General features: G+C 38.4%; 1 protein-coding gene across 2 annotated transcripts in view; it reads left to right on the forward strand.

Annotated features, from left to right (window-relative positions):
• phip (PHIP subunit of CUL4-Ring ligase complex) overlaps positions 1-27,812 on the forward strand; it is a 200,247-nt gene that overhangs the window by 146,808 nt on the left and 25,627 nt on the right. For both annotated transcript variants that reach the window (XM_087982461.1, XM_087982466.1), the window contains exons 21-31: positions 691-834; positions 3,515-3,594; positions 5,590-5,824; positions 6,009-6,128; positions 10,647-10,754; positions 14,370-14,494; positions 15,642-15,724; positions 16,486-16,597; positions 21,508-21,569; positions 23,619-23,774; positions 24,781-24,901. In XM_087982461.1, coding sequence (XP_087838587.1) covers positions 691-834; positions 3,515-3,594; positions 5,590-5,824; positions 6,009-6,128; positions 10,647-10,754; positions 14,370-14,494; positions 15,642-15,724; positions 16,486-16,597; positions 21,508-21,569; positions 23,619-23,774; positions 24,781-24,901 — 1,346 coding nt within the window. The remainder of the gene's footprint in view (positions 1-690; positions 835-3,514; positions 3,595-5,589; positions 5,825-6,008; positions 6,129-10,646; positions 10,755-14,369; positions 14,495-15,641; positions 15,725-16,485; positions 16,598-21,507; positions 21,570-23,618; positions 23,775-24,780; positions 24,902-27,812) is intronic.

A 27,812-nucleotide genomic window follows, 5' to 3' on the forward strand; every position in this document is an offset into this window, starting at 1 on the left:
CTGGACTCAGTGTCGAATTCAACAATTTTAGGGCCTGAGCACCTTTTCCCATGTCCTTAACCCAACCCCCTACACACCAGGCCTTGTCATCACATTGTCAGCCACTAATGATCCCCATTTGCAGCTATTCATTCTCCCAGGCTGACATTTACCCTTTCCTTTGTCTGCGCAACTGTTTTTCTCTCTCTTTCTGGGGTCCATCCCCAACTATTGTTTACTCCACCCGCTCTTACCACTCCACCTTCATCATGTATATATAATATATATCCAACCTTTTCCAAGCTAAAATAAGTTCTGAAGAAGGGTCACTGGAGCTGAAACATAAATTCTGTTTTCTTTCCACAGATACTGCCAGATCTGTTGAGTTTTTCCAGCAGTTTCTGTTTTGGTTTCTGATTTCCAGCATCCACAATTCCTTGTTTCTTTTCCTCTCAGTATTCTGTAAGTTTCAATGATGTATCCTTCATCCTTCTGAACTCCATCGAGTACAGATCCAGGGTCCTCAACTAATCATATCACACTTTTTTTTACTGTATAATAATCTAAACTTATGAAACTTAGTTATTCAATTTGTATTGAAAAAGGAATAGAAAAATATCAGTATGATTTTTTTCTTGCATTTTTTTTTGAAAAACATCTTAGAATCGATTCTGTTCTAATATTCTGCTTTGGCTACGTTTTGTTTTCTAGGTGCATTCCTATGAACGTTTGCAAGAAAGTGGAGAAGGGAAGAAACAGAGTCGCCAGAATATACACAATTACTGCACACGATCGGCAATGGATGATGGGAGTAGAAGTTTACCACAGAATGTTGATTACAACAGCTCTTCAGAGGTGAGTTTTACAAAGAACATAAAGTATCTTATTCTATAATTGTGTTTAGACTTACATTTTAATCAATCTCTATCTCTGTAATATGGTTTACTGCAACTAAAATTTATTTACAAATGTATAACATCTAAAAATGTAAACATATATTTTGTACAGACATATGTATGTATATAGGATAACATTTGCTGCTCAAAGCACTTTGCATAATGAAGTGCATTGACTGTTGCTTTGTTCAGCTTAAGGTATTTTCTTTGCACACCCTCCGCAATGAATTTTGGGCACGTTTTGCCGAATTCTTATTCTGTTGTCTTCGCATCTTTCCTAGCTGCACAGACTCTCCCATCCATCTCTATTTGGCCCCTCCCTTCTGACCTTTCGCCTGCACTTGACCTTTTCATTAAAAACTGATGTGACATTGGATGTCTTACTTTTCTCTGCTTCCCTCGCCGACTCTGATCTGTCACCCTATGAACTTGATGCACTCTGTTCTCTCATAACCAACCCTGACTTAGTTAACAATCCTCCTGATAATAATAGCGTTATTGTCATCTGCTGTGCTGATCCTTACTTTGCAGGTGCTGAGCATTAAGCCCTGACACACTTTCTCCCCTCTCCCCCGGTCATGATCCCACCACTGAATGTCAAGCTATTTACAGGACTATTACTGACCTCTTCTCCTCTGGAGACCTCCTCTCCACAGTTTCCCACCTCATAGTCCCCCAACCAAGCACAGCCTACGTCCACCTCCTTCCCAATATCTACAAACAGCACTATCCTAGCAGACTTATTATTTCAACCTATTTATGCCCCTCTTAACTTAGTTCTTACTGTGCTGGCTCTGTTTTTCACCCTTGTTCAGTCTCTTCCCTCCTGGACCTGCTACAATGTTCCAGTGAAGAATGATGCAAGCTTGAGCACCAATGGCACCCCATTTTCTGCTTGGGCATCTTACAGTCCCCAGAATTCAGCTGCAACTTCAGAGCCCAACCTCATGAAGTCAGTCCTCCATTTTACTTGCATTCAACACACCCCCACCCATCCCATCTCCTCTCATGAGCTCACCTTGCATATCATAGACTGTAGAATCCCTACAGTGTGGAAACGGGCCCTTCAGCCCAACAAGTCCACACTGACCGTCCAAAGAGTATCCCACCAAAACCCATTCGCTTTGCTCGTGACCAAGAAGACTCATTTTCATCCTTGCAGACTTTTATTTTACATATCTTTCATACAAACTAGCAACCCCATTGTTCTTTGCGCTGGGTCTCCACACCACTCGTTCCCCTTTTGCTCCACCTTTTCCTATGTTAAATGTATAAAAACATTTTCCGATCCCTTTCAGCTTTGAAAAAGAGTCATACTGGACTCCTATACATTAATTTTGTCTCTTTCCACAGATGCTGCCAGACCTGCTGAGTTTCTCCAGCATTTTCTGTTTGTTTCAGATTTCCATCATATACTACTTTGTTTTTATTCTGTTTTTCTTTGAATCTTCTCGATAACCTCCAACTATTACATTTGCTGTATGCTCAGATGTATTCCTCCTTATTGTGATTATTGAACTGACTTGTGCCAGCTTCTGAGATCTGACTATAATCAATACTTTGTAAATTTAATATTTGGTTTTATATTGTCAGAAGCTAGATTTTTATGGTAGGGGTCTTATCTATTATATCTGTTGCTGCATTGAAGTTATTTTTAGCTAGGCATCTCATTGACGTCTTTTCAATTGAGCTGAATTCCTTACCAAAGAGAAATATTTGGAAATATTGGAGTAAAATGTTGTTATGTTTTATCCCTGTTATTTGGATATGGGTCATAGAGTTGTGCAGCTTGGAAACAAACCGTTTGGTCCAACTCATATAGATATCCTAAATTAATCTAGTCCCTTTTGCCATCATTTGGTTCACATAACTTTGAAATATTTTGCATTATGAAGCATGACCAAGTCTTTGTATGTTCAAGCCTTTGCTAAAATTTGTTAGTATCATTTTGAACTATGCCCCCAACCTTCACTTTTTGTTCAAATGGTTAAACTGTCTTTGGAGGCAGGTCAGGCACTGGCACCTCTCACAGTTGGTAAAGTTGAGACATGTTCCTAGGGACATAACAGTACTTGCCTTCTGACAAATCTAATGAAGAGAATGGGTGGAGAATCTTTGCAAAGTAAAAATCGAATTGTATTGAAAATTTATTAAATAAAGACTTGTGGCTTTTGTATAATTATGAACTTTTTTTAAAAAAAAAAGTGGTTTTAAAGCTGTACTAGGGGTTACCAACCTCTGTTTTTGAGTATATTATTTTGGCTCCCTCCCGCATCCTAGAACTGCGATGTGTTCTACTGCGTGTGAGAGGGGCGAGAAGACACAGAGAGGAGAGGTAAGTACCTCCTCTTGCTGTTATAACTAGGACGTTTTGGAAAAAAAAATGTATGTTTCGACTTTATTTTGTGTATGGGCAATCATAAGAGTCCCATCGCACAACAATTTCTGAACTTGTGTGTGACCATTTATGACTTCAGATGCCAACACTTTCAAAATTTTATCATTAGTACATTGCATCTGACTCGTCTTTGTATTTCTAAAATGCATGTCATTACTGACAGCACTAGGAATACATATTGTGTGAAAATCCTTCAATTATAGAAATATATGTCTTCAGTAAATTTGATTTTAATTTTTAGGAGGCTGAAGTCTGTGCTGTCAATGGTGTGACATCAGAAGAGGATGGGGATGCCTGGCACAATGAAAGCAGCAGCTCTAGGCAAGTCATGTTTTAAATGATTTTCTTTTTTAATTCTTAATGATAAAAAATGTGTTTACTCGTGTTGTCTGCTTGTTGTGATGCAGAGAGTTCCAGAATCAAGGCCTGTACCAAATTCACAAGAATTTGTGGGTTTAATAAATTTTTGTTCAAATATGTAAAGTAGGCAAACTTAGCAGAAAGCTGGGAAGAAGAGTGGCTCGTTTGCTGTGAAACATGCAGATCGGTTTCAAGCCGTGGCAGTACCTGACTTGTTACTGTTTAAAAAACAGGACTTGTGCTAAGGAGCCATCCTGAAACAAAACTTAACAGATACCCAACCTCAGTTGCCAGGCAGTACGGCACAGTTAATACTCAGTCATCACTGAGAATGTAAAAACATCTCTCCTTATGCTTTTCAGTTAGTCCATTTCATTGTTTTTTGTATTGGTTCTCTTCCCCTTGATATTACTTTGTATTTTTCCACATTATTGTTGGCTAGAGAATAAGTGGGAGGTTTGCCTAGATGTCTGGAGAATGATGCCAACAGCAGAGGTTCAACCTCAGTACTGTCTATTTAATTGCCTCACCTGCTCTTCGCATCAAGTGGTGCCTCTCAGATTATATTATACGTTATGTTACCATTGGCTTTTCCTAATGGGAAAAGATGCTTATGGCCCTTTGTGGATTACAATATGTTACCAGCAATAAATAAGTGCCTCCAGATTAATTGGGTATTGTAATTTATGACCAGGTCAATTAATAAGAATAAACAAGGCTATAAATGTTGCTCCCAAGACATTTTGCTCGGTCACTAGGTGTGAATTTCAGGTATGAATGATGTTGTATACTCCAGGAAACAAAAAATATATTTGTTTTATTAAATGCAAACACTTTGTCTGCAATGTGCATTTAATGTCGTTCTTGGAAGGTTAGGATAATGACATTAGGAGTATTCGTATTTCAAGTTATAAAAGATGTTCATGTAAAACTGGCATCCATGCTATTGGAAAGGTAGGGACTAGCAATTATTTAGTGCCTTATATGACATCAGGTCATCCAGGAGTATTTTACTTTGGTCATCTGACTTTCTACTGATTTGTGCTTCCTGACCTTCCCATTCCCCAAACCTCCATCTACTTTCTTGCTGGCCACATCCTTTTCCAAACCATTGTGCAAGGTTTGGAAGATGAATGGCAAGAGGCAGGAGGCCACCTACATAGTAACAACATTATTGAGTTTCAGAGTGAGCGATAACATTAAACAGCCAATACAGTATGTCCTCACTTTAAGTTACTTCATTGTAATTTTGATTTAACCTTGTGTTTTTAATCGGCTCAGTATCTGCATTTAGCTTCATGGATTTGCAGCTTTAGCATTGTTTCATGTGTTGATATGTACCAGTTGATACCTTGTTGGAATAGCCTCAAGCAGAAAGAGTCAGCAGAAGGGCAGCAATAACTGGGAGAGTCAGGAAGTGGAACAGGTTGCTCCAAAATGGAATCAATTGAGACGTAGCAACAAGGATATTGTAGCAACAACATTTAGCTTCATGGATTTGCAGGCTTAATATAAATGCTGGGCCCATTAAAAACACAAGGTTAAATCAAAACAACTTAAAATGAAGTAACTTAAAGTGAGGATGTACTGTTGCTTAATGTTATCGCTAAAAGTTGTAACCACACACATAATGCACGTGCACCTGTTAAACTTTCTAAATTAGCTGTCTATGAAAAGTGAATGATAACATGATTATGATTTGCTAAAAGGTTTGCTTGTAACACCCCAATCTAAATTATTGTGAGTTGGAACATTTGGGCTGCTGTATTTGCTTTTCTGGAGGAGACTGTGTATAAATTAAGTAGTCTGGAGGAGATATCTATTGAGTAATGTGTGAAATGAAAAACAGAAAATGTTCGAAGCATGTAGCACATCATTCAGTGTGTCAGAAGACAGAACCAGAGTTAGCGTTTCAGATCAATGGCCTTTTCATTTATTTTAGTTCTCTGTTTCTAGTGATTATTCAAGTGACTATTCCGACTGGACTGCCGATGCTGGAATTAACCTTCAGCCACCAAAAAAATCTTCAAGGCAGCAAGCAAAGAAAGCTGTTAGCAGTTCGGAAGATGAAGGGGAAAAAGAAAAAGGGAAAGAAAAAGAAATAAAGAAAGAAAGGAAAAAACATAAAGAAGACAAAGATGGCACTGCAACTCCAAAGATAAGGAGGAAACCAAGGGAGAAAAGAATAAAGGTGATGACTTACTTGGAAAACTTTTCTTAGTCCCTTCAGTAGAACAAAGTAGAACTGGTGAGGAATTAGTTCATGAGGGAATGTCAGTTCAAAGTTATTTATGATTACTGGTGCAGTACAGAGATCATTTGTAAATGATTTCACTAAACAAGTTTAATGGATAGAAAATGTTGTTATTTTCCAGAGACCACCAGCTGGTGTCATACCGAAGCAAGGGGAGACACTGGAAGAGTGGCTTCCACCAGTGTGGATTACTGACACTATGCCCAGGCGTTGTCCTTTTGTACCACAAATGGGTGATGAGGTATTATAATTTTCTATTTCTACTGTCATGATAATGGCCTACCTTTTCTTCAACGTGGGATGCATTTGTCCTGGTTGGTTTTGTTAACCTCACTGTCACGGTGATGGAAGATTCTTCCAGTTTTATTAATCTTCCTCATCTTTGCATTTTTTAATGTTCATTTGTTGTGCTTTGTTCTGAGAAGTTAATATTTGGTGGTTGATCATAATCAAAACGCAAATGCCCTGTTGATGATGTAATATCTGAAAGTTTTGTAGTTTTTTCCCCTTTTGCCATTGTTCTTCTATAATCTGCCAGCATACAAGCCCCTATTGGGAGTGGGCTATAGACCTACTCTAGACCAGTGATGGCTGATAGAAAATGTGCAACTTCTTTATGTCAAACTAAAATGTTTATGTTGATTTGATTTTAAAAAATGCATTGTCAGATTAAGAAATCTACACCATATTTAAATATCAAGTGGGACTATGCCTCACAATGGTAATGGTGAGTGAGTGTATAAAAGAAAGTATGACATTAAAAAATTTCTGGAAATACTCAATAGCTCAGGCCACCTCAGGTTGAGCTGACCTGAAGTTTTGTTGGAGTATATTTCCGCTTTTATCTAATTCTGATTGCTAATGTCCTCAGTAATTTGATTTTGTATTGTTGTAGTCCTGCAAACAAATTTCCATTTTCTTCCCTTTTCTTTCTAGCATGGAAATCCATCTGAGGATGGCTTATGCCAGTGTTTATTCTGAACTATATTGATTACATGGGATAAACAATTTAGGTTCCCTTTACTTACCTAAGATAGGTGTACTACTGTTGGCCAGCAGTACAGCAAATCATGCCAAGGAATTTGCTTCATTAAATTCATCACTATTATTCAGATATTACAAATCTTTTCACTGTCAATTCTGGGAGAGAACTGTGCACATGTACACTTACTTATAGAGGGACACCATTATTGCCACTTTTAAATCTGAAAAATATTGGTGTTTCATGTAAAATTCAAATTCAAGACTTTTTTTGTATACACTGCAGTGCTTGTCCAATTAGATTTCACCAGTGAAACCGTCATTTTTATTGTAGATGTTCATTGGGCTTTCAGGATTTCAGGTTAAATTCTGTCTCAAATAAGAAACATTTGAAAGATAGGAAGCAACAGTACCAGAGAAATTATGTCAGAATGGGGAAAGGATTGAAAAGAATGCATCAGAATATGACACAAATATAAGTCACCTGGAATCAGAATTAATGCAAAAAGCTAAAATTTGGACATGTATCAAACTAAGAGAAGTGGTGGAATTGGAGAAATTAATTTAGAAATTGATGTTGGACCAGATATGGAAGTTTTCACTATAATGGCAGATGAAACTTAATTCAGAGAAATGTAAAGAACTGCAATAAGAATGAAAAAAAAAAGTTGCCACTTAACTTGGAGTGAGTCTGAAATAGCTGAAGGTGAACCTGAAAGAGATCTAAGAATCAATAGCCAGATGAACAGTATTTAACATAACTGGCATTTTGAACAACTTGAGCTGTTATGAATGGGGTCAAAATTATAATTGACTGTGAAGTAGGTGTGTGCTCCAGAATGAATTCTACATTAACCACTGGATATTACTATTCTAGGCTTGTCTCTGTACAAATTATTCTTTTGCAAGATTTTTGTTTTGAAATCTGACTGACTGTGTGGAGTTTGCATGTTCTCCCCGTGTCTGCGTGGGTTTCCTCCGGGTGCTCCGGTTTCCTCCCACAGTCCAAAGATGTGCAGGTCAGGTGAATTGGCCATGCCAAATTGCCCGTAGTGTTGGGTAAGGGGTAAATGTAGGGGTATGGGTGGGTTGCGCTTCGGCGGGTCGGTGTGGACTTGTTGGACCGAAGGGCTTGTTTCCACACTGTAATGTAATCTAATCTAATGTAATCTAAAAATCAAAAGTACTTTTCCTTTCTAAGTTTGCTTTAAACCCATTTATGTACCTGGTTTTCGAGGAATTATGATTCTGCAATTTGTAATCATCTCTATAGACTGATACAAGAAATAACTTTTTTATCAAAAGTCTCCAATTTTTTCTGTGCTTAGGCCTCATAAGCACAAGGCTACTGAGGTTTTGGTAGAAGTTGGAGTATTCCCCTGCCCAATTGGGAATATCCATTGCCTGCTACAAGTTGGAGGTACTTAATCACTGATTACCTGAGCCACACGTTCTAGCTTATATCTTACTTTCCAATACAGACAAAGTAGTTTCATGGTGCCATGAGAAAAATGCCGTCTGCTTTTGATGTCTGAATACTATATATGAAAAATGTTTTTCAATGAAATAAGAGAGTACATCAGGTATTATAAAAGTAAAACATTTGAGGATGGTGAATATAGCCCAATGAAAATAGGCAGAGGAATTTATTAGCTATTGTATAAAATGATTTACAGCTTGATAAACCTATTTCTCAATGGTTTCAAGAACAGTTCAATCAAATGGTATGTTGCCCTTTATCGCAGGAGGATCTGAGTTCAGAAGTAGGGATATCTTACTGAAGTTGTACATGGCCCTTGGTGAGACCACACCTGGAGTATTGTGTACACTTTTGGCATCCCTATGGAAGAAAGGATGTATTTGCCACAGAAGGGGTGCAGTAAAGGTTCATGAGGCTGATACCGGGAATGACAGGACTGTCATGTGAGGAGAGATTGGTTTGACTGGGTCTGTATTTTCCAGAATGAGAAGAAATTTGATTGAAACATGTAAAGTTCTAATGGGGCTGGACAGATAGATTGCAAGGAGGATGTTTTCCTGTGTTGAGCCGAGAACTAGCGGAGACAGTTTCAGGATACAGGGTAGACCATTTTTGATTTGATTTTGTCACATGTACTGAAATACAGTGAAAAGTTTTGTTTTGCTTGCTAACCAGACAAAACATACCTTACATAAGTCCATCAGGGTAATAGAACAGAATGCAGAATATAGTGTTACAGCTACAGAGAAGGTACAGATAAAGATCAACTCTAAGAAATGAGGAGTCCAACAGTGGGGAAGAAGTTGTTCTTACATCTGTTGGAACATGTGTTCAAACTTGTGTATCTTCTGCCCAATGGAAGAGGGTGGAAGAGAGTATAAGCGGGGTAAGAGGAGTCTTTGATTATGTTGGCTGCCTTCCTGAGGCAGCGAGAAATGTAAATGGAGTCCGTGGAAGGAAGGCTGGTTTTGGTGATGGACGGACAGAAATGAGGAAATATTTCTTCACTCGGAGGGTAGCGAAGTTGTGGAATTCTCTACCACAGAAGGCTGTGGAAGTCAACTCACTTGAATGTATTCAGTAAAGAGATGGATAACGTTTTGGACTTCAAAGGTATCATGAAGTATGAGGGAAAAGAATGTGGCATTGAGGTAGAGGATCAACCATGATCATATTGAATAACAGAGCATATTCAGAAGGCTGAATGGCCTACACTGCTCCTAGTTCTTGTATTTCTTTAAGAAATGAAGGAGCTTGATTAAAAGTTAAATGTTAATAGTGCGGACCACAAATGTCCTGAACTTGGTACTGTCTAGGCGGTATTGTTCAGAAAGGCAGTGAGGATAAAACAGTCCAAAGAACTGTGGATACTGGAAATCTGAGTTATTCTGTTTCTCTCTCCACAGACACTGCCAGATCTGCTGAATTTCTCCAACAATGTCTGCTTTTGTTTCAGATTTTTAGCAATCACAGTTCTTATATTATTTTATTCTTATGGTCTTTCTGATTGATATTACTAGTTAGTTAGTTAATACCAAATTCAGAGCATTTGTGGTCTACACTATTCTCCACAGATGCTATCAAACCTGGTGAGTTTCACCAGCAATTTTTGGTTTTGACCATAGGGAATACTTGGTTCAGAGAATGGAATTGCTGGGTTGTTCTTTTGAGGTTGATGCACATTGCTTTGTTAGATTTTGTTTTGGTACTGGATTTGATTTGGTGTTGCTTGATCTGTTATTGCACATCTTATCTGAGAAACTGTTGCATTTCTCAGTACTAATACCTGTCATCTTGAGGAACACATAACTTCACCCCCACCTTAAAAAAATGTGAGAGGTCCTAACTGTGCTCACCTTTCTATTATATTGATTCCAATATTCAAATGAATTATTTCATGCTCATAATTATGTGAATTATGCATGCGTGATTGTCTCTAGTTTGATTTATAATATATGTGAAAGCAGAATTATTTTTCTGGTGAATATAAATTTTTTAAATCATCCTGTCTATGTATTTGTGCTAAAGATAGCATTGTTTTCTCATATCTAATTTCTGTATATGTAGGCTTTAGAATAGAGATAAATTCACTTATAATGGTTTTGTAATATTGCATATCTCACCTGACAAATTGAGGCATTTTCATTGACCATGGTTGACTTGTTATTCATTGGCCCAGGAATTTTTCATTACTGTTTGCACTAAATCATTATTTTGTAAGATAATGTGATTCATTTATACTTGTGTTCTTCGGTGAATAGCAAGCTTGGTACAATATTTTTTATGTTTGAATTCTAGGTTTACTATTTTCGACAGGGTCACGAAGCCTATGTTGAAATGGCTAAGAAGTTAAAACTTTTTCGCATAAATGCTAAAAAGCAGGCATGGCACAAGATGGATTTACGGGTAAAGTATTGTCAGAGTTTGTCTAATGAAAGTTGCGTTTTAATTTTAGTTCTAGTCAACAGGTAACATTGATTAAAACACTAGTTTTCCTGAGAATCTTGAAGAGCGGGATTCTTTTGTGAAGTATCTTCTGTTGGTAATTGGGAGTATTAGTTCACTGTCTTGGCTGAACATACACAATGGTAGATTACATCAGGGCTCCGTCAAGGCTGTGCTTTAACTGTTGGGTCTGGCAGAATGTCTGATGGTTTATTGTATCTTGAGTTTTAGCCTCATTCTTCCTGTGTCCCACGTACCACTCAATGATTGGAGGTACTTGACCTCCCCATAAACTTGCAGTGACTTATTTTGTTGTATCGACAATTCATTCCTTTCTACCAACATTTTTTGTCTTATGAATAATGTACTGGACAGAACAAGGAATAACGTTCAGGAAAATCCACTTTTGAATATTAATGTTCGTGAGACAGTCAAACCGATGACTCATGTGACACAGAAGTAACTGGGAGCTAATATTGAGCAGAATCTTGAATTTTCTGCAGAATAGGAAATTCATTGTACGAAAATCTCTACAATTTTTTATCCATCTCTGTCTCTCTCCCCCTTTTGGGGAATGGGCTAATGCTACATCAGTTATGTTGTTTGAAAACAATATAGAGAATGGCCTGGCACGGTCTGTTCTGAGTATTTCTTAACAAATTATTCTTATGCTTATTTCTCCAGATAATGTGCCCAATTTCTGAGCTCCCCAGACTTACCCCCTCTCACAGCTAACAGGTCTTAAACCTGACGTGTACTTTGCAGAGGGTGAGAGTTGGAGAATGTGCGTGCCATATTGAGCAAACAAACACCTTACCTCTTTGGATTGCTTATTGGATATGATTTGGAGACTTCTTAAACTGGAAATGGTCTTTGTCTAACCAGATTGCAAACCAACACAAAGAAAGTTGCATTTTCATTTTACTTGAAAGCTCTTAGAAGATGCAATAACTAAATCACAGAAATGTGCCACTGGTGTGAGGTTCCCAGCTGATGGTGATACTGGACCAGTCACATCCCATAATTTGTTTGCAGGCGCTTTGTCACCATGTTAGCTAACATCATCAGTGTTTTTGCAAGGTTTGTGACATCACCATAAACTCCAGGAACCCCAACCAGGACAAACATATAAATAGAAAGCAGGAGACAACAGCTTCACTTCACTTGGAGGTTACCACTGATGATGTTACCTAGCCAGGTAATGAAACGTCTGGATATCAAACCTACAGCTCAGCGAGCAAACCTACACCCTAATCATCAGTGTGCTTTCAGTGAAGCGTTGGTGTTCTGTTGGTGTTGCTATTTATGTGTCCTGGTTGAGATGGGACCACCATTTCCAGTTTTGTTTCTTAGTGGTAGGTAGATGGAATCTAACTCTACATGTTTGTTAATGGAGTTCCTGGTTGAGTGCAAGGCAACCAGGAATTCCCATGCATGTCTCTGTTTGGCTTGACTTGGATGCATACGTTGTTCCAGTCAAATTGGAGTCCTTCTTTGTCCGTATGAATGGTCAGAAGTGATAGTTGATCATGTCTCTTGGTGGCTACTTGGGGTTCGTGTACCCTCATGGCTAGTTTTCTTCTGCTTTGCCTTACATAATGTTTGTGGCACTATTTACATGATATTTTGTATATAATGTTGGTTCTGTTAGTTGTGGATGTGGGATCCTTTATACTTGACAGTAGTTGTCCCAACTACACTAAGACAATGTGTCCATCCTAGGACAAGCCAAACAGAGACATGCATGGGAATTCTTGGAGGCCTGCCACTCAACCCGGAACTCCATTAACAAACATATAGACATGATGAGGAGGTGCCGGTGTTGAATGAAGGAGCAGCGCTCCAAAAGCTAGTGCTTCCATATAAACCTGTTGGACTATAAGCTGATGTTGTGTGATGTTAAACATGTAGAGATAGACTCCATATGCCAATCACTAAGAAACAGAACTGGAAATGGTGACCTCACCTCAACAAGCCAGGATGCATAATAGTAAGCGGGACAGAACACCAACGCTTCACTGGAGGAGCAGTGATGGTGTTAGCTAGAGTGATGATGGAACGTTTGCAAACAAACTTACCAACTTAACGAGCAAGTCAACAACTTCATTCACAAACTGAGCTACAAATCTTCTTAAGAACTTAAAGTCCCTGGCTTGTTAGACCATAAACTTATTGTTTTCTCTCCATGTTTGCCATGGAAGTCAATCACATTCTCAAAAGAAGGCTGCCAATGTACTTTTAACAAAAGAACATGAAAGTTTACTGAACAAAAAAATTCATATTACACTGCACAAGAACTATCTGAAAAGGTCTTACTCCAAAAATCAGAAAGAAAGATTCAACCCACTTAAGATGAACAAGGAGAAATTCTCCTCTCAGAAAGTAAGGAATCTGTGGAATTCCTTACCACAGCAGCTTGTCAAGATCGGGCCATAACATTTATTCAATGAGATGGACACATTTTTAACCAGGCAATTGAGGCACATGAGTTAATGGGAGGAAAGTGACGCTGAGAATTATCAGATCAGCAATGAACTCGTTGAATGGTAGAGTAAACTCAATGGACCAAATGGTCTATTTCTGCTTCTGCTCCTACAGCTGATGGTCTAATCCTTTTCCCCCAACAACTACCTTAGAGGTACTCAAATCTTAGTTGAAGGGTCCTTGTTCAGTTGCCAGCACTGTAATCAGCTTCCTTCTTAGCAGCCTTCTTGTTCATTGACTGAGTGCAGATCTCTTCAATTAATGACTCTTCCTGACACTCTTTTTAAAAAAAAAAAGGTGTTTACTGGGGATCTCACTTACTGCTTAACATGTGTTCCTTATCCTACAAGACTCTAGAAGGCATGCACTTAGTTTCCACTCCAATTCTTTGACAGCCTTTGGTTTCTGATTTTCTTATAAGCAACTCAATTTTTTTATTACTTAGTACTGACTCACTGCCTAAATGGCATATAAAATATTTGGATGACCACATGAAATGCCATTGCATGCAAGACTGCTGGCCAAGTAGTGGAAAACTCTATTTGAATCGATATGTTTGATGACCTTCCCAGACTCAATGGGCCAAAGACCTTCTTTCTCTGCTGAAAATACTTTGACTCTCAGTTCTTGGATTACTAATAACAGGATCTTTTTTCTGATGGAACCAGTTACTGTTTGAATTAATTTGTTTTTGAACCCCTCCTCCTACCCCTCTCAAAGTTGTAAAACGTATGGTAAACCCAACCTTAGCAATTATCTCAGGATTGGGAAATAACATGCTTGTCATTTATCTAATAATTACATGATTTCCTGGAAATGCAATCTTTAGCTCACTATTCAAAATGACTTTCTGACCTGTAAAAGAAAAGATCAGATCATCATAAAAGTGAGAACTAAAATCAATTTTGCTCAACTTTAAAACCTAAGTTTCCAAACAGTAACATATTTAGAGTCTTTATCATACTGGGTTGCTCTTGAAATTATTTTGTATAAAGGCCTCTTAAATACCTTAACTTTTCTGTAACACTTGGAGGAAAGATTTTGCTAAAAGTTTGAAAGTTCAATATTAAATATATTTTGTACTTCTGGCAGGAACAAGAGCTGGTGAAAATAGTTGGGATCAAGTATGAAGTGGGACCCCCATCTCTGTGCTGCCTCAAACTGGCTTTTATCGATACAGACACAGGCAAACTGACAGGAGGTTCATTCTCTATGAAGTAAGAGTGGTCTTTCACAGAAAGTAGGAATTAAATCATGATAAATTGAATTGCCATCTGTCTGCAGGAAGAATGTGTGATTTCTGTATCAGGAGATCACTGATGGGGACCCATAGCGATGGTCCTTACCAGCAGATAAATACTGAGGAAGGAAGGGTGATTGTGGTTGCATGGTGAACGTTATTAGGTGAGCTGGAGGGCAATTCCAGGTGAGAGAGAGCAAAGATATATCCTTGTGTCAGCAAGACCATACCTAGTCTGAAACGAAACAAAAGAGAACAACTATTTAACTGAGATTTCTGGACTCTTTCTGAGCCGGTTCCCTGCTCACTGTTGGTGTACATTGGCTTGATGTAATTATGCATGACTGCTGTAATCAGCAATTAACATCATGCCAGGGTCGAAATTTGTATCTTAGGTGTATGACATTTATATTAATCAGGCCCTTGCTTGCATTCAAAGAGTACTGTGGCTTTGCCAAATATTACAAGAGTTAAATCGCAATGAACAGAAGTACATCAAGAAGGCAGTCCAGACTACTTATCCCATTCTGGCCAGCTAATCATGACTAAACTCAGACAGGATGAGTATACTTAATATCAACTGGACCAATTTTTCAAAAAATGCCATGTCCCGTCTTGATGGTGAGAAACAAGTGGCAAGATGTAAGTTTAAAAGGTAGTCTCTACTTTTAGTAATTAGTTTGGAACAAGTTTCAATTTTTTTTTAAATTTTTTACAGTTGGAGTAGAATTGACTTTGAGGTTAATGAGAATAGAATTGAGAGAATTGAAAGGAGCTTTCAATCCATTGTCATAGCTTGAACATGATTGTAAAATTTAAGATGTATCTCAGCATGCCTCAGTGCTGCACATAGTTCACTGTATCCAAGATGTCGTCAGTCATTACTCCGTTACGAATAGACAAGATTAGATTATTTCTGCTTCTGAACTCTATAATTTCCAAATAGCTCATTATATATGGCTATTGATCAATATGTTTTAAGTTCTACAATATTATTCAGCTAATCCTTCTTTGTTTTCGCACTGAGTTGTCATGCCATCTTAGAAAGAGACTTAGTGTTCACTGTACGGTGTATCAAAGAATGTAAATTGGTATTTTAAGTATTTGTTTTTATTCTACTTTAGGTACCATGATATGCCAGATGTTATTGATTTTCTAGTGCTACGACAGCAGTTTGATGAGACAAAATCTCGACGGTGGAAGATTGGTGCGTATGTAAAGACAAATCAAATGAATGTTATTTGTTTTTGATGGTTCAAATTGGCATTAGTTACAAATTCCAATGCTCATTATCCTGCAATGACTATCCTAATAAGATTAGATGTTAACTCTGGTTAATAGACAATGCTTGTAGCGATCTTGTAAAATTGTGATTGACTTTTGTAATTTGAAGAAATAAGGTTTATAATTAAAATGTATGTACTTTATATCAGTTTTATAAAACAAAGCCTGGAGTTTTAATAATTGGGCCAGTTGTAAACTGTGGCCCTAAAGTACCTATTGGTTAATCACTTAAGGGCTTATATTGGAGATGATATGAGAAAGTTAACCATAGACTTATCACCCAGTGCTTAATTGCTGAGATGGCAAGAAGGGACTGAGTACCTCTTGGGGCCAACTCATTCAATTATTTTCCTTCCTTATCACCTCCAATGAAGGGAAATGCCCATCCTTGTACTTTTAATAAAATGCATGCTCAGGGACTCCTACAGTTTGACATAAAATTATACAAGTTTATGTAGGACATTATAGAATTAATAAGAGCAGTCAAATCTTGTAAAATTATTCTATTGTAAGAGGAATAAAATTTCTTATGGGGAATTACAGGAATATTCTTTACTTGGCGCATTAGTTTATTAAACTGTAGTTCAGTTTAAAATTGCATTGTATTTATTTTAGTTTGGTTGACATGGAGTGACTTTAATTCCACTATGAATATCAGTGTCCTTTTGACTTATTACACTTTAGGAGATCGATTTCGGTCAGTGATTGATGATGCATGGTGGTTTGGGACTATTGAGAGCCAGGAGCCCCTACAACCAGAATATCCTGATAGTCTATTCCAGTGCTACAATGTCTGGTAAGGTAATCTCTGACTGGATGTATAGTTAAGAATAACTTAACTGACTTAAATAGTGTAGTCACAATGTTACGTAAATGTGAGAGGGTTATTTGACATCTACTTCTCTTCCTTCCCTTGGAACTTAACCTCTGTACCAGATCTAACCACATCCTGAATAATTCCAAAGCTTTTTCCTTCACCAGTTTAGCCACATTACATTCCAAGAATTGATTACTACTGATATACGGGTTGGTAACAAACTGCATAAGTTTGCAGTTTGCAAACTGCACAAAGAGAAATTGTAAAATTTTCCACAAGTAATATCATTCGAATGTGAAAAACTTAGTTATCTGCTTTGAAGCTGTACCAACTATTCATTTCAGGTGAGAGCTAAATAACTGAAGATTTCCACCATCTGCATTTACCAGAATGATAACTGGGACAGAAATGGAAAAATGCAAAGGTGCAGTTGCACTGATGATCAGTGCTACTGGTTTGCCAATAACCCCCTTAGTAGAGCTTTTTTTCCAGAAGCAGTAATAGGACAGAGGGCTATCTCCAAACATGAGTAATGGGAGATAATTAAGATATTAACAAATCAACTGTACCTCCTACTGACCACAGCACCAGGAAAGGTGTCACAGCAGTGGAGCTAAGCAACAACATTCCAGGCCTTTCTAGCTGGTTACAGCTCTGTTGGCACAAACTGCCCTCTGGAGGAGTTTTCCCATTGATGATGGTGGTCTGGGTGTTTAAAATTGAGACGTTTTAAAAGTGCTGAGGAGGCATCTCCGAACAGATGTGGCCTCTCTCTGTGATCTGAAATGGCTGGCAACAGTTGGAGGGCCTCCTGTTGGTTATCTGGCTTTGGAAATCTGCCCATAACTTAAACTGGGCAGCAAGAATCTCTTCTGTGTCACGTATGTAGAATGTAAATAGAAACCATGCAAAGAAATGCATGTGGCTGATATACTGAGTGGAGCCCATTTGTGAGAAAACAATAAAAGCCTGCTAGAGAACATGCTGGAAAATAATATGATCACATGTCAACTTCCTGTCTCGGAAGAGAAATTGGAAAAATTCAATAGAACAAGAGTTGCAAATAGTAAAGGAAGAGTTGCTTAAGGAATGGCCAGAAACTAGAAAGAAAATTTCAAAGATGACCCAGCACTAATAGACACTTAGATAGGATCTGATCTATTCAGAGGGGTTAGTTTTGCAAGAACTCAAAACTAGTCATTTCACTGAAAATGAGAAAGGAAATGCATGATAGGATTTCATGAGACTCACCTAAGAATCAAGTGCAAAAACAAGCAAGGGATATTTTGTTCTGGCCAGGCATGGCTAAACAGATTGGAGACTTTGTAGCAAGGTGTTCAGTATGCAGCTTTTCCAAGAACAACAAAGCACCAGATCCTCTCATTTGACATCAAGTGCCTGAATGAGTTTTGCCAAAGGTTGAAGTTTATCTGTTCCATTATAACAGTGGAGAGTATCTTTTGTTCCTGAATTATTTTTCATAATATCCCGAAATCTCCAAATTGAGAGAAACTACAAGCAAACAAGTCATTATAGCAATGAAATTGCATCTTTGTAAGGAGTGGGATTCTTGATAAAGGGACAAGATAGCACAATTTGCCAGCTCAGGAGTTCTGAAACTTTGCAAGCAGCTGGGAAATTAAAGCATTCACCATCAAGTCCTGGGTTTCCACAGTCAAATGGTCAAGTTTAAGACAGCCACTCAGACTATAGAGGATCTGCTGAAAAAAGTACAGGAAGGCCAGGGTGTTCCCATAGGTGGCTCTGTTTGAGTTCCAAAACACACCTTTGGACATGGTTGGATTGTCACCTGCTCAGTTACTCACGGGTCAGAGACTGAAACCAAAACTGCCAGGTTCTGAAAAGTAGTTAAAGCCTGCACTGTAGTGAATTATCCAGGAAGTGTTCAAGAGGAGACAAATCAAGTGCAAGTAGTATTTTGCCAAAAACAGACCAGAAATTTATCTGTCATTGGCAGAAAGAGGCAGGGTCCTAATCAGACAAGACAAAAAATGCCAACTTGCAGTCATGCTAGAAACACATGACATGCCAAGACCATACATAATACAAACACCAGATGTTAAACTTTTCAGAAGAAACTGGAAACATCTTCTGAAAACTAGCTAAATATCCTTTCTAAAGTCATTTTCACTGTCAATGAGGATTTGACAATACCCAAGGAGTGAGAACAGGAGCATGTTGTAGTGGGGAAAAGGTCACCAGTGTCGTCACCTGAAAGAGAGAGTGAAACAAGACCAAGAGAAACCTGTAAAGGACAAGTCGGAACTTCAAGATATGGAAGGCCAGTCAGGACTCCTAAATGATATGAAGGCTGGAAGGTTTCTCAAGACGAAGATAAAGTAGAAACTTTAAAAACAAATGTAATATACATTGCCACGCACCATCCTGATCAAGCAGCACAGTGGCTCAGTGGTTAGCGCTGCTGCCTCAGTGCCAGGAACCCAGATTCAATTCCAGCCTCGGGTAACTGTCTGTGTGGATATTACACATTCTCCCCACATCTATGGGTTTCCTCTAGGTGCTTCAGTTTCCTCCCACAATCCAAAGATGTGCTGGTCAGGTGAATTGGCCATGCTAAATGGCCCGTAGTGTTAGGTGCATTAGTCAGTGGTAAATATAGGTAGGGGAATGGGTCTGGGTGGGTTACTCTTCGGAGGGTCGGTATGGACTTGTTGGGCCTAAGGGCCTGTTTCCATACTGTAGGAAATCTAATCTAATCTAATCTGCTTTGGAAGTACATCAACATTCCTTTGCTGTTCGTTGGTCAAAATCTTGGAATTCCCTCCCGACCAACTTTATGGATATACCTACAGCACATGATCTGCAGTGGTTTAAGAAGGCAGCTCACAAACACTTTCTCAAGGGCAACTAGGGGTGGTAATAATAATACTGGCCCAGCCATCAGTGCCCACGTCCCACGAGTGAATAATAAAAATAGAGTGCAGTACTTGAAGTCAGATATAGGGGGTGCAATTATATTACTATGCTGGAGGTGTAATGTAACTAACCCTGCATGAGGACAAACAGTAAAAGGTTTGCCTAAACAACAGGCCTTAGTGTGTACATGTTAGAGAACATGTTTTGAGAAAATCACTGAGTGACAGCTCTCTACGCATGTCTGGATGCGACCCCCATTTGACTTTGTCACAGACCAAAACCCTCCATCCTGCCTCTGCATTTCAAAGGTTAAAGTTATGAAGAGTTCTCTCTCAATACTGTCTCCCTGGAGTTTCTAAAAACTTGATTGAAGTTTTCAAGAAATTAAAAGGATTTCAGGAGTTTGAGAACCTTAATTTCCACTTTCTGGGGAATCCTGAACAAGGGGGAGCAATCCGAAAGTTACCACCACACCTCTTGGGAGTGAAATTAGGAAACATTTGTATGTACAAAAGGTGGTGGGAGTTTGGAATTCACTTCTCAAATAGGGAAAGTTTTTAAAAAGCTATGTTAACTTCTGTTAAGCAAACATATTGATAGCAAAGGTGAGTGTACAGAGTTAAGTCACATTTCAACCATATATGCAAAATGCCTGGCTGCTTTTATTAAGGTGATGATTATAAAAACAGTTATACATAACTTGCAACAGTATGTTAGGTTTTATGTAACTAATAATAGGACAGTATTGAAAAAATATTAATGCCATTGCCTAGTATATTTTTGTATGAATGTTAGCACCCTTTAATTATGAAATTGAAATGTTATTACCGTATTCAAAGGATTGACTAAGGAAGTGAAAATGAATTGGATAAAAATAGTCAGTGGAACAGAAATTGTTATAACATGTTCTGAATATCTACTCACATAATATGTTGGCAGTGAATACAACAGGGCAGTACAGCAGTTAAACTCTGTTCATTCCAATCATGAAGTTGCCTTTTTTGTGTTTATTGTGTATCGATGGATGAATTTGTGACAAATCTTCTTTGATTGTAGGTGAAGTGTTTGACACTGAAGGCACTGTTGTCTTCAGATTTTTCTATGATCAATCTGCAAATGCAGTGTTTGGCCAGGATAGGTTATTGGGAGAGTACCTTTGCTATCATCTTTAAGACCATTCAACATTGGTCAACTGTGTAACAAAGGAAGAATTTTATCCACATGACTTGTTTGTAGGTGTGTGGAGTAACCTCTGAATTATTTTCAAATGTATTTCATAATATCATCTGAGTATGTGCAAATTGATCTTGACGTAAATTTTAGACAGGACAGAAGATGCATGTCGAGGGAGATTACTATCATAGTTAAGCTGAATTGTTTTAATGTATATGATTGCTGTTGGCTTTTGCTGTAAATCACCACCATGACTGTTTCACTTCTGCTCCTCAGCAACCCGGTTAACTGAGCAGATCGTATATCAGCTCCACCCCCCACCGGAAGAGTCTTTATTTTGGCTGTGCAAGACCAAAGTAAATTTGACAATAAAACTTTATCATGTGTATTTATGAGGTTTGAACATTAAGTGATCCATTAGTTGTCAGAATGTCGTTTGAATGTTTACTTGGTTGCTGATTTAATGTGTCTAGCGTGTTAGAATGGAAGGTACCTAATGTATCTATTTTCTATTGTATATTAAATATGACAAGCACTACTCCAAGGCACAGGTCCATATTCCTTATACAAAAATAATTTCTAAAATACCCAGTTGCTGGGGAGGGCATTGATGATTATACAGAGTTAAGTCACATATCAAACATGTCATTGAAAGGCAGAACAAGCTCAAGGAGCTAACTGGCTACTCTTTTTTCCTACGCTACTACATTCCTAGAGATTACAATGAAGTATACAATTTAAGAGCCACCTATTTCGGGTTTGATTTGCAACTATTCATACAGTCTTTATAGGTTTATGTTTTGCCTTTCTACTTCTAGCTGGGACAACGGAGATACTGAAAAGATGAGCCCTTGGGATATGGAAGTGATTCCACATGATGGTATGTACAGACAAAATGGTGCATTCACCGAAAAATATTTTTGCTTTAACTACAGCTTATAGTTTGTCAAATCTTAGCTATGTCCATAACGGAGATCACTGATAAATTAAATCAGTGGTGAGATGCTACTAGCATAATCATTCATGATGGAATTGTGTGTGATCATCTGTGTTTCTGTGTTTTTATTCTCTTTCGTGTGTTGCTGTTTTGTGCCTGAGCAGCCATTCTGTTTTCAGGATTCCAAAATATATAGTAATAGCCAGGTATTTTATACGAAATGAAGTTTAGGTGGAACCACTGACTATCTTCCCTACCTTGTACAGTGTTTTGTATATGTCATAGTTGTTCTGTATTTTGGGTTTTTATAGTCAGTATTCATTCATAGCATATGGGTGTCATTGACTGGCCAGCATTTATTGTTCGTCCCTAGTTGCCCTTGAAAAGGTGGTGGTGAGCTGCCTACTTGAACTGTTACAGTTCACCTGGTGTAGCTTGACTCACAGTAGCCCTTAGGGAGGGAATTCCAGGATTTTGACCCAGTGACAATAAAGGAACGGCTCTATATTTTCCAAGTAAGGATGGTGAGTGGCTTGGAAGGGAACTTGCAGGCTCCTTTATTTCTGCAGTGCATTTGTAGATTGTACACAATGCTGCCACAGAGCATCAGTGGTGGGGGAATGGATGTGGGGTCAAGCAAGCAGGCTGCTTTGTCCTGGATGGTGGCACGCTTCTTGAGTGTTGTTGGAGCTGTATCCATCCAGAAAAATAGGAAATATTGCATCACACTTCTGACTTGTGCCTTGTAGATGATGGACAGACTTTGTGGAGTCAGGAGGTGAGTTACTCACCACAGTATTCCAAGCCTCTTGACCTGTTCTTGTAGCCACTGTGTTTATGTGGCGATCCAGATGATTTTGTGGTCAAGGGTCAACCCCAAGGATATTGATTGTGGGGGATTCAGTGATGGCAACACCATTGAATGTCAAGGGCAGTGGATAAGTTATTTCTTACTGATGATGGTCACAGCCTGGCATTTGTACAACACGAGCGTTACTTGACCCTTGGTAGTTTTTGTTCAATTCTTTTGCAAAATTGTTAAATATAACATGAGGTCAAATAATTATTCTGTGTAAAGCTTCACTGATATATCCTAACCCAAGAATGAAGCCTTAAGTCATAACATTTATTTTGCAATGCAATCTATAAATGTACAACCAGTAGATCTTTAGTAGCAGTGCACATGACAAGTTGGAATATATGGCCTTTCTCAGTCATCCAAGATTTTCATGCTGCAGTTTCTTTGCCTGTCTCCTGTTACTTCTTCCTTTTTCCTTATTGCCTTTCTCATTAAATTTATTATGTTTTTCATCCCTGATCTTTTCCTCGTTGCTGTCTGCATTTTCTTTGTGCTTATTATTTGGAAAAGGCATTGATAACTACTGTCTGTAATTTGGATTGGTGTCGTGGGCAAAATCTGGTTGCCTGGCTCCTTCTGCCATTCTCCACCTCCTGTGGTGCTGTAATCATTTAGTCCCATTGTGCCTCTTTACTGTTTTGCCTTCCTACTGTGCTAATCCATAGTTTGACAAAGCTGTAAAAGATGCAAACAAAAGGATTTTTTCTAGAGGAACAGAACTGAAATATAAACAGATTCTGGTAAAAATGGTTGATGATACCTTCCTTATACTGTATTGAGGATTTTGTGCACAGTTCTGCTGTCCATATTATCAAAAAAAGGAGCATTGGCAAAAAAAAATTACAAGGATAACACAAGAAATACAGCTATCATGAAAGTCTGAGCAGGCTAGGGCTCTTTCATTTAGAAAGTGGAAGATTGAGGGGTGACCTTATTAAACATTCAAAAATTATGAAGAAGTTTCATTTTTGTCATTCACTCTTGTTTGTCCAGCTACTCATAGCCAACGTTTTTTAAAAGAAAGAGAAATTTAAACTTTATCTGAATTGGGTTTGGCTAGCGTTAACGTTCCGTTAATAAGACAATGTCATCATATTATTTCCTTTGGATTAACTGTGCTTATTGTGTTTCAGCTGTTTTCCCCACTGAACCTGGATCAAGTGTTCCCTTGACTGCTGCTGAGCATAAGATACAGCTGTACAAATCTCAGGAAGGAGAATGGGGCTGCAGAAAGAGAGATGAAGAATGTGATAGAATTTATAATGGGATCTGTCAGCTCATAACTCTTGGTATGTCCTTATCCAAAAAAAACTGAAGTAACTAAATTAAAGTCAAACGTGCAGTTGGACAAGAAGCTTTGACTAAACTGTTAGATGTCCTTTTGAATTAAATTCACATTAACCTCCTAATCCCACTCTCCATGTACCAGGTGTCTGAGTGGTACTAGCAAGATCCCACTCAAGAGATTCAATGCCTTTTTCTTTACCAGTCTTCTAATAGTGCCTCCGTAACTAATTAATAAACATTTGACATTGACTTGAGGTGATTGAGATCTCTAATTCACTGTCAGAAATCAAATATATGTTGTGATTCCTGGCTCAACTCTGAAGAACAACACCTGAAGCATTCAGAATTTTGTTTCTTTCTGAAAATTATTTTTCAACTAACAAACAAGGTGACTAAAATGATTAATTTCTACAATTTACCATAGATAATGGATAACTCCTAAAAGTTCTTGCCACATTCCTTTATGTTAACATCATTTTTGACATTTCTGATATCTCTTTTGTTTCCTTTGCTGGGCCTCTTACTGAGATATTTGGAATATTGATAGTTACAGATGAGGTACTGGAACACAGGAGGTTGGCTAACGTGGTGCCACTGTTTAAGAAAGGTGGTAACGTCAAGCCAGGGAATTATGGACCAGTGAGCCTGACGTCAGTGGTGGGCAAGTTGTTGGAGGGAATCCTGAGGGACAGGATGTACATTTATTTGGAAAGGCAAGAACTGATTTGTGATAGTCAACATGGCTTTATGCATGGGATATCATATCTCACAAAACTTGATTGAGTTTTTTGAAGAAGTAACAAAGAGGATTGATGAGGGCAGATCGGTAGGTGTAATCTATATGGACTTCAGTAAGGCGTTCGACAAGGCTCCCCATGGGAGACTGGTTAGCAAGGTTAGAGCTGCACATTCCTGATCTAATTGGAGTAAATCTTCCTTGTCTCCTCTCCACAGGTATCATAATTTTTCAAGTTATAAATTCCTTGAACATTTACAATCTCATTTCAGATATTGCTGCTCCATTTGTGGCACCTGTGGATCTCCAGGCTTATCCTTTATATTGTACAGTCGTGGCTTATCCTACAGACCTCAACACAATCAAAGAGAGGGTAGAGAATAGGTTTTACAGGTGAGTTGATGCAGTATTTTACTTGAGAGCAGGAATAAAAGTCCAGTGCTAATCAACATGTGATGTTACAAAGTTAATGAGCTGGTGATATACTTCTTTCAGAGGAAGGACAATATTGTAATAAAAAACTTTTCATGCATTTGCAGTAGCATATCCACATGGGCAACAATGTTTATAAACTAGAGCATGGAATAACCGGTCAAAAGCTCACCCCTGTTTCTCAAACATTACCTCATTTTAGTAACAGGAAGTTGCTCTGGGTTGTCCTTAAGCTGCTTTTAGACAGTTGAAAGAAAAACGTTGTTAAAGGTTGAATTCTTTTGCATTGACTCAGCTTTGTTTTCCCACTCAGGGCAATGATTAACAGATTTGTGAGATTAAAATGTACCTAAAAGTGACCTTGGCAGTAGGCAGGAAATGCCCATATCTAAGTAATTCATCCACCTTTACTAAAGGGGAAAAGCTGTTGTGGGAAGAACCTTTGAATTTTGTGGGCTGTGATCAGTATTATAGAGAGAAGAATAGAATTACACTTGTTCAAAATATTCTCTCAATTTTTACCTTTGGTAAAATGAACAAATTTTCTGGCAGTGTTTACTATCAATTATAATTCACTAAATGTCATCCTTCAGAAAAAAAACAAGGGTGTAAGCTATAACTGAGTGATGGCATTCTGGCCTCCAACCAGAAGCTTGTAAGTTAAAATCTGAAACAATATTTAAGCATAAAATCTGGGCTGATACTCTAGTGTGTTTCATATTATTTTTCAATATGTATTGAAGTTATAATGTTGCATCTGCTGTGGACAATTTGCAGCACTGTCTAAATAATGGAATCAGTAATATATACTGTTAAATTTTGCAAATTCATGCACCTGTCATGGAGCTGTGCATTTCTGGGAATGAACATTGAGAATTTAGATGAAGATATTAATGTGATTTTCTATCAACTTTATATTACACATAATACACTACAACAGAAATTTAGAAAAAATGGCACTTATTCTCATTCAATGCATTCCTTAAATGAATGGACATATTCAGTGAATTATATTAGTGAGTTTTGAGAAGATTTGTAGCTCAGGTTGAGGTTCTGGATGTAGATTTGCTCGCTGAGCTAGAAGGTTCGTTTTCAGACATTTTGTCACCATACTAGCCACCAACTTCAGTGAGCCTCCGGATGAAGCTCTGGTGGTGTAGCCCGCTTTCTATTTATGTGTTTGGGTTTCCTTGGGTTGGTGATGTCATATCCTGTTCTTTTTCTCAGGTGGTGGTAAATGGGATCCAAATCAATGTGTTTGTTGATAAAATTCCAGTTGGAATGCTATGCTTCTAGGAATTCTTATGCATGTCTCTGTTTGGCTTGTCCTAGGATAGATATGTTGTCCCAGTCGAAGTGATGTCCTTCTTCATCCGTATGTAAGGACATTAGTGAGAGTAAGTCATGTCTTTTTGAGGGTAGTTGATGTTCATGTACTCTAGTAGCTAGTTTTCTGCTTGTTTGTCCAGTGTGGTGTTTGTTACAGTTCTTGCAATGTATTTGTAAATGGCATTAGTTTTGCTTGTTGTCTATATAGGGTCTTTCAAGTTCATTAGTTGCTGTTTTAGTGTGTTGGTTCGTTTGTGGACTATCATGATGCCAAGGAGTCTGAATAGTCTGGCGGTCATTTCCAAGATGCCTTTGATGCAGGGGAGAGTGGCTAGGGTTTCTGGATGCATTTTATCTGTTTGTTTGGGTTTGTTGCTGAGAAATCGGTGAACTGTGTTCGTTGGGTACCCATTCTTTTTGAATGCACTGTATAGGTGATTTTCCTCTGCTCTGCATAGTTCCTCTGTGCTACTGTGTGTGGTGGCTCATTGAAATAATGTTCTAATGCCCCTTCGTTTGTGGATGTTGGGTTGATTGCTTCTGCAATTCAATATTTGGTCCGTATGTGTTGTTTTCCTGTAGACGCTGGTTTGGAGTTCCCCATTGACTGTTCACTCTACTGCGACATCTAGGAATGGCAGTTTGTTGTTGTTTTCCTCCTCTTTAGTGAATGTTTTGCCAGTAAGGGTATTATTGATGGTCTTGAAGGTTTCTAACTTGTTTCGTTTAGTGATGACAAAGATGTCATCCACGTAATGGTCCCAAAGTTTGAGTTGGTTGGTTGGCAGAGCTGTTCATTCAAGTCTCTGCATTACTGCCTCTGCTAAGAACCCTGATATCGGAGATCCCATGGGTGTTCTGTTGGTTTGTCTGTAGGTTTTCTTGTTGAAGGTGAAGTGGATGGTAAGGCATAGGTCCACTAGCTTGACGATACTGTCCTTGCTGATGAGGTTGGTGGTGTTGGGTATATGTGTCTTTGGTTCTTCTAATAATGTAGTCAGTGTCTCCTTGGCCAGGTTGATGTTGACGGATGTGAACAGGGTTGTTATTTCAAAGGAAACCATTATTTCTTCCTCTTCTATCCTGGTGTCTTTGATAGTCTTCAGGAACTGTAACAAACACTACATTGGACAAACAGGCAGAAAACAAGCCACCAGGACACATGAACATGACCCACTTTGACTGGGACAAGACATCTGTCCTAGGACAAGCCAAACAGAGACACACATGAGAATTCCTAGATGCATGGCATTCTAACCGGAACTCGATCAACAAACACATTGACTTGGATCCCATTTACTACAACCTGAGAAAAAGAACAGGAAATGACATCATCATAGGAAATGGTGTCACCAACACAAGGAAACCCAAACATATAAATAGAAAGCAGGCTACACCACCAGTGCTTCATCCGGAGGCTCACTGAAGATGTTACCTAGTATGGTGACGAAACATCTGAAAATGAACCTTCCAGCTCAGCAAGCAAACCTACATCCAGTGATCTCAGTTAATTATTTGTCAAAAGCCAATAGAAACTTATTGC

The sequence above is a fragment of the Chiloscyllium plagiosum genome, unplaced genomic scaffold, assembly GCF_037043375.1.
Source record: "Chiloscyllium plagiosum isolate Xiang-an unplaced genomic scaffold, Cpla_swu_hap1 HiC_scaffold_3, whole genome shotgun sequence".
Taxonomy (NCBI): Eukaryota; Metazoa; Chordata; class Chondrichthyes; order Orectolobiformes; family Hemiscylliidae; genus Chiloscyllium; species Chiloscyllium plagiosum.